At 51.5% G+C, this 7,257-nt stretch overlaps 1 protein-coding gene across 1 annotated transcript; it reads right to left on the reverse strand.

Annotated features, from left to right (window-relative positions):
* Positions 1–517: 517 nt before the first annotated feature.
* On the reverse strand, positions 518–3,742 carry NEURL3 (neuralized E3 ubiquitin protein ligase 3). The gene is made up of 4 exons (XM_042783471.1): positions 3,730–3,742; positions 3,070–3,555; positions 2,012–2,083; positions 518–720 (listed from the first exon to the last, which is right to left on the reverse strand). Exons 1-4 carry the CDS (start codon positions 3,740–3,742, stop codon positions 518–520), a joined length of 774 nt encoding a protein of 257 aa, XP_042639405.1.
* Between the last annotated feature and the right edge of the window lie 3,515 nt (positions 3,743–7,257).

The following is a 7,257-nucleotide window of genomic DNA, read 5'->3' on the forward strand; positions in this document are numbered from 1 at the left end:
TTCCTCAGCAATAAAATGAGGGACCAGACCACCCCTTCTCTGACTAGAGTTCCTTCTTAGTGGCATGCATAGGTTTTTAGATACCTAACTTTTGTCCTCTGAGTTTATGAGTACCAGGGATTGCTAGATCTGTGGTAGCTATGTCAACTAGCCAGCCAGAAGTCTTGGCAAGCCCTGAGCACAAATGAAGCTGGAGCTAAGCAGAGGGGACATAAGTCCCCTGACCCATTGCTGATGCCACTTTCTGAGGCCAGACACCCTATCAGGGGATAGTTCTAGAATGGGCAGGAGAAGGGATTCTCCTTGCTCCACTGGCCCTACCCTCAAACATCTGTTGGTGAAAAGGTGAGAGAAATGGTCATTGCTCCCTTTGTCTCCCTCTCTCTGTTGTGCCTGGTGCTGGCTCTCCTCCATGATTCTTCTCTAGAAAGAGGGCAGGGCTGCACCCCGTCCCTCTGCAGGGGCTCAGCTCAGGACCAGGCCCGATCTGCTACCCACAACAGAAGGCCTTCTCTGCTCATGAGCCTTCTTCAGACCTCAGAGCCGGAGGGCCCTGCATCTGTGTCACTGCTTTGATCTCTCTGCGGCACACCGGGCACTTGGCCGTATCCCTGAAGATTCTCCAGGCACAGGAGCTGCAGAAGTGTTTGTGGCCACAGGGGTGAAGACAGGTGTTGGCAGCATGGTGGAAGCAGATGGCACACTCCTCTCCTGCTACGGCTGGAGAAAAGGAGACCAAAGATCAGGTGCATATGGGAGCAAGGGGCAACCTACTCATGAGATAAACCACATGACAGAGAACTATGCAGTCATATTTTAAAGGACATTTATCTCAGAAAATGTTTACAATGTAATCAAGTGAAAAAAAATGGATAGAAAACATAATACATACATACATACATATCATAAAATTCCAATTTAGAAAACAAGGAAAATAAAACACAAACAATGTCTCATATATATATATATATGACTGAAAAATACTCGAAGGAAACCTACCTAAGAGGTAACAGTTAACTCAGCATGAAGATAATGGGTTAATTTTTACCTTCTTCTTTATTCTTAATATTTAATTAATTTCTTTTATGAAAAATATCTGTTGTGTTTTCCGTGAAAGTTTACACAGCAAAATAGGTGCCCATTTGACAATTTCAACACAAGTTGTTCAGTGACATAGGTTCCATTCTTCACAATGAGTCGACATTCTCATTGTGTTCTGCTTGTTCCCTTTCCAGCACTCTAGTTTCCCCACCTTCTTGTCTTGTCATCCTTGCTTTAGAGTAATTGTTGACTTTTCAGTCTCATATAGATGGTTCTTTAATGGAACCCCATACTCTCAGGTAACATCCTTTATTTTGTGTGTCAATCTGTTATTTCACTCACTAAAAGGTGACTTTGGGATAGTTTCAGTTCAAGATTTAAAGAGAATCTCGGGGCAATAGTCTCACAGAGTCATCCAGTCTCAATTGGTCCAATAAGTCTGGACATTTTAAGAATTTGAGTTCTATTCCATATTTTTCTCCCATTCTATCTGAGTCCATCTATTATGGCCCTGATCAATATGGTCAGTAGTGGTAGTTGGGCACCATGTAGTTTTTCTGGTCTCAGGGTAGATGAGCCCATGGTTTGTGCAGATTATTACTCCTGTAGGCTACTTTTTTTTTCTCTGAGACTTCTGTAAAATTAAATTTATTTCTATTTGGCAAAGTTTTTATAATGAGTGTGGGATATGCTTTTAAAGCAGGAACAAAATATTATCCGGCCATCATGAATATGCTCTAGTAATGCAAAGTTAGCCATGTTCTAGAAAGCAGAGCTGTTAAATTGCTTTTAGGTGTTCAGTAGGCAGAGCCAAGTCTTTTGGCCCAAGCCCGATGAACCTGAGCCATGTTGGAGACTTTACTGGGACTCAGAGAGACACTACCAAGTTCCCAGGGTTGGGCCTATCTCAATTCCCCCACCCCAGTGCTGCAGTCCTGGGGAGTCCCTGGTGCTCAGGGAAGCCACTCACCTTCAGGCTCAGACACAGCATCATCACCAAGGAAACGTGGTTTGGTGGTGGGGAATGGTCTGGCTGTGTGGTCTATGGAAGAAAGGAGAAGCTCAGAGCACAGGTTGAGCAAACCCAGGTGTTCCCATCCCACCTGACCCCAAGGCAAGGTGTCCATGTCCTTTCTTTTGTGGGTCTCAGGGCTGGAGCTTCTGGCTGATTTTAAGGTCCTGCCTTGGCTTAACCCTTCCCCAGCTTAACCCAGAACAGGCCCAAATTCATGAGGCTGTAGATTCTTCCTCCAAACTGCCCTTCCTGCAGGCCCTCCCTCCACCCTATTGCCACTGCCTGGGTGCAAATCCTCAGCAATAGCCACATCCCAGAAGTGGAGCCACTTCCCTGAGAAAGCAAGGAATACACAGATGCTTGGGTCCCACTCAGGATCTACAGAATCAGGCACTCTAGGACTGAGGCTGCAGCTGCTGAGATGATTTTTAAAAACAAAATCTCTGGGTACAGGGGTTGGACTGCCTGTGTAGACCCATGGACCTCCAGACCAGAAATGCTAATATTTCTTTTAATGGGTATTCCCTGCTTCTACTGCTCCCCTGAAATCTATTCTCCTCTTGTGTGGCCAGAGGAATGGTTCTTATTTCCCCAGCACTGACTGGACTCTCTCTTCTCCCCACAGGTAGTCCTCTTCTGCACCTCTAAACTCTTAAACTTGCTATTCCCTCTGCTTAGCGCATGCTTGGCTCCTAGTAAACTCTTACTTAGACTGCAAAGCCAAGGCAATTCTTCCTTTGTGAGATGTGATGAGCCCTTTAACAGATGTTTGGGGTGCTGATCTTATTATAATCCATTAGGGGCAAGACATCCCTATGACTGGCTGGTCTTGTCCATCTGATATCCGTAGCACGTGTCTCCATACCTGACACTGGACAGGGGTTGATGGAACTGACTGAGTATGAATGAATGTATCAGTGGGTTTTCCTGCAGTCCTGGACGGGAGTGAGGTGCTACCTTAACTTCCACCTTCCTCCCGTGAGTGGTCCCTGGGCCCCCACAGGTTGCCTCACCCAGCAGTTCGATGGCCTTGGTGGTCCCATACACGTCCATCACCGCCCAGAGAGGGGCGCCCACACGCACACCTCTGCGCAGCAGGATCCGAGGGCCCCCGTTGACCTCAGCGAAGAGCTGGCCCCGACGGTTCACCCAGAAGCAAACCACATCCCCCAAGAGCGGGCAGCCCTCAGGCAGCACAGCCGCCCACGTAGGGCTCTGCTCCTCCAGGTCAGGACACACGAAGGGCGGCAGGCTGAGCGCGGGCACCCGTGCGGGGTCCAGGCGCGTGAAGCCCACGCGGAGGCCGCCGCACCAACAGTTCTCTTGCCGCAGCACACGCAGCGTCACGCGCTCGCCGGGCTGCACAGGTCTCTGGCTGAACACGATGGCGTCGTGGAAGGTGGCAAGGCGCCGCGCAGTGCAACGGCGTGTATCCAGACACACCTGTGTGCCCTTGGCCTCAGGGTGGAAGCGAAGTGCCTCGCATGGTGTCTCGGTGCCTGGGGTAGCGGGAAGGGTGGGACATCAATGCAGGGCAAGAGGGCCCTGGACCCACCCATTCCCTCAAGCCACCTTAGGAACCAGCTTCCCTGGACCATCTTGACACCCCCCACCAGCACCGTAGGCCTGCCTCAACACCGCCTGCCCCCTCCCCACTTCCAATGCACACACACCCTGCCCCGCCATATCAACCTCCCTTAATTCCCAGTCCCCCCACCATCACTGCAGTTGCCCTCAGGACTCCCAAGATCTCCTTAGAGCCCGGTAGGAACCCTGCTTTGCCTGTCCAGAGTCTGAGTTCCTGCCATGACCTCCCTAAGCCTCAATTTTCTTTTTGCAGAGATGTCTTGATGATGAAAGGAACTGGTGCCTGCATCTGTTGGCCTACCTAGTAATGATTTTTAATGTTGTTAAATAGAGCAGAGTTTAGAACAGAAAATATAATATCCTATTTTTGTTAGCTACACACATGCACATACTACACACGAATACGTGTTCTTAGTTATCTGTGCTGCTAGAAGAGAAACATCACAAGTAGATGACCTTAACAGAATTTATTTTCTCATATTTAAGAGGCTAGAAGTCTGAGTTCAGGGTGCCCACTCTAGGGGAAGTTTTTCTCCCTCTGTTGGCTCTGAAGAAAGGTCCTTGTCTCTTCTGAGCTTCTGCTCCTGGGCGATCTTCAAGGGGCCTAACAGCTCTTTTCCCTCATCTCTACTGTTGTTGTTGTTATGTGCCATCAAGGTAGCCCCAGACTCATAGTGACTCCTCCTTGGGTTTCCAAGGCCGTATCACTACGGAAGTAGATTGCCCAACCTTCCTTCCATGGAGTGGCTGGTGGGTTTGAACTACCAGCCTTCTGGTTAGCAGTCAAGTGCCTTAGGCACTACGCTTCCAGAGCTCCCTCATCTCTGCCAGGGTACTTGTTTAAACTCTTAGGTCTCCAAAGAGATTGACTCAATTTACAACCTACACTAATCCTGTCTCATGAACATAATAAAGACAGCCCATTCCCAATGGGATTATAGCCACAGGCATAGAGGTTAGGATTTACAACACACGTTTTGCAGGAAGGGGGGACGGGGCACAGTTCAATCCATAACAATGTGCTATGTGATGTATACAAACACCCTAAACAGGGATGGGCCAATCTGCTAACTGATCAGCTCTGCAAGATGGGCCAGGTGCTGGTGCTGTTTTCCTCTCTGCTTGTCAGATTTTCTGATTTTCCCAAGGTGACCCTGCATCACTTAGGAAGGAGAGAAAGGGACCAACAGCTCCCTACTGGCTGGATGATGCAGCCTGGCTAGGGGTCCCAGGTCAGCCCTTCAGAAACTGGGCTGGTCCCAGCCAAGGCCTGATATGGCTCTGAAACCAGGGAATTTCCTGACTTGACTCCACTTGGAAGGCAGGTGGGGAAAGTTCCTTACCAAATAGCCCTTCCTCCAACCCTGCAGCCTGGAGGAAACTGAAAGAGCTTCCTTCCTCATAAACGCCTTCAGGGGGCTTCCTGTGGCCTTATTTCCCACTCCAACCCCCCCTCCACTCCCGACTCTGCTCTTTCTGGGTTGTTTTAATTTGAAAATAAAAAGAAATGAATTCAATCAGGCTTTAGCCACACCCCAACCCCTTAGTCAACCCCACCCCCACCCAGTCTGGTCCTTGCCCACTGGCACCTGCACTCTCTGATCGTACTCAAACAGAGACGAGGAGGGGAAGCTCAATCAGGTCAAGCACAAGGGACACCCCTGAGATCATAGTGAATCAGCCTCTGACTTCCAAAGGCTGGAGGTAAGCCCACCATCTTCCCTCACCCCAGGTGACAGGGATAAGCCCTCATCCTGGCCTGGGGACCTCGGAGCCTGCTCCTCCCCTCTTTATCTCCCTGCTCTCACAGAGCTCCAGTGTCCACACTCACCACTCCCTCTCCCATGTCCTGGCCCTTGCTGTTGCCCCTTCCTGGAATGCATCAAAGCTCCCAGCTGGCCACTGCTATCCTTCACAACTGACAGAAGACCTACCCAGATCTCTGTTCCTCGAGGCCCTTCCTCAGCAAGGGAAAGTCCCCAAATAAGCACAGATTGTGACCCGGAGCCATCTTGGAAGGCCCTGACTCTGGGCTGGATGCTTTTGACTGTTGAGCCCCTAGGCACCGACAGGCCTTGTGGAGACGACCTCCTCCACAGAATGGGTAGACGTTTAGTACAACTGATGAACTAGGGCTCACACCTAGACCTGGCTCTGCTGCTGGCCTGGGCAGCTCACTGCCCCTCTGGTCTCAGTGTCTTGTCCACAAATGACAGGCTAGGGCCTGAAGTTTTGGGCACCTTCCCCAGGGGGCTCTTGAATGTAAGGAGTTAACTACCCCTTGGAAAGGTCTCAGGCTGTGGAGGTGGGGAGGGCAGGAAGAGGGTCTTGGGATAACTGGCCAAAACCCAGGAGGGTGGACACTGACCCCTCACTTGGCTGGGTCACTGACCATCCCTGAGGTGGGGACTGGAGAGAAGGGCTGGAATAGGCTTGATAAGGGACCGGGGCAAAGGCCTGGCACTGAATGCCAGGGAGATGGTGACCAGCATCCAAGCCCCTAGCACCTCTTTTGAGCACTCACTCTCCACATACCACCACATCAAATCCTCCCATGACCCCATGAGGCAGAAAAGACTCCTCCTGCCGGTGGGTTCTGGCCACACAGTAATCAGGGGTAAGGTTCAAATGGAGCTGCCCAGCCTCACCCAATGAAGCACCTACAGGAAACCAAAGACCCCATCATCTTTAGCTACTTGGGCCTAGACATAACCAACAGGGATGAGCTTCTGGCTTGGAGCTGTTCCCCTCCCACCCCAGCCCCTGTACACTGCCCTGGACAGCTCACTGTCCCGTGGTCTCAGTGTCCTCATCCACAAATGGAAATGACGGCCAGGACAGAGGCTGCCTTGGGGCAGGCCTAGGCTGAGGAATGGGGAGAGGTGAAATCACTTCCCTATCCACTTCCTGGAGTGGAGCCAGGGAACTGGCTGGCCACGAGGCAGTCCAGAAAGGAGGAGGAACATCCTCCAGGGCAGGGAGGCCCTGGGGACCCCAGAAGACAAAAGACAGTCTTCAAATCTCACCCCATCCCTGTCTCAGGAGCCTTCCAGAGCCCCCAGGGGCCATGTTTCCATCATCACCACAGCTAGAGGAGGCAAACAAGGTTGAGGGGATACAATCAGGCGCTGCACAGGCAATTAGGTGGCCAGTAGGCATGAGCACCCTTCTCCCAGCTGCACTCCTGGGCCCCTCTCACTGCCTGGGGCAATCCCTCAGCAACTGCCTGAGTGTGGCCATTGCTAAGTGTCGCTGGGCCTCAGCCTTTCCACATGCAGATCTCCACATGCACTCTTTGTATGGGGCTGGCTGGTTCCTGCACAAGGCTGAGGTGGAGTGGGCCTAGACCTTCCTTGCCCTGCCATCCTGGCCAAGTGCCCACAGGCTGGCATCCACCCACAGGCACCCTCCTCCACAGGACTCTGCTGCTTGAGTTTGGGGGTGGGTAACAGTGGGCATGAGAGGTATGGGTGCCCACCTGAGGCCACGTACTCTGCTTGTCTCCTCCTAAAGCCCATAGGGCCACAGGGGGATCTCCTATCCTCTGACCCAGGCAATCCAATCACACTCTGCTCATGGGGTGGGCACAGGCCAAGTCTGGCTCTCTGATTAGG

The sequence above is a fragment of the Orycteropus afer genome, unplaced genomic scaffold, assembly GCF_000298275.1.
Source record: "Orycteropus afer afer isolate SDZICR_OR568_19922 unplaced genomic scaffold, OryAfe1.0 scaffold00017, whole genome shotgun sequence".
Lineage (NCBI taxonomy): Eukaryota > Metazoa > Chordata > Mammalia > Tubulidentata > Orycteropodidae > Orycteropus > Orycteropus afer.

What these genes read in the sequence shown, in the direction of transcription:
- NEURL3 (XM_042783471.1), bottom strand. An exon ending in CAAGGCCATCGAACTGCTGG is followed by an intron (nt 2,084 to 3,069) that starts GTGAGGCAACCT and finishes TTTCTTCCATAG; the next exon opens with ACCACACAGCCAGACCATTC. An exon ending in TGCTGTGTCTGAGCCTGAAG is followed by an intron (nt 721 to 2,011) that starts GTGAGTGGCTTC and finishes CCTTTTCTCCAG; the next exon opens with CCGTAGCAGGAGAGGAGTGT.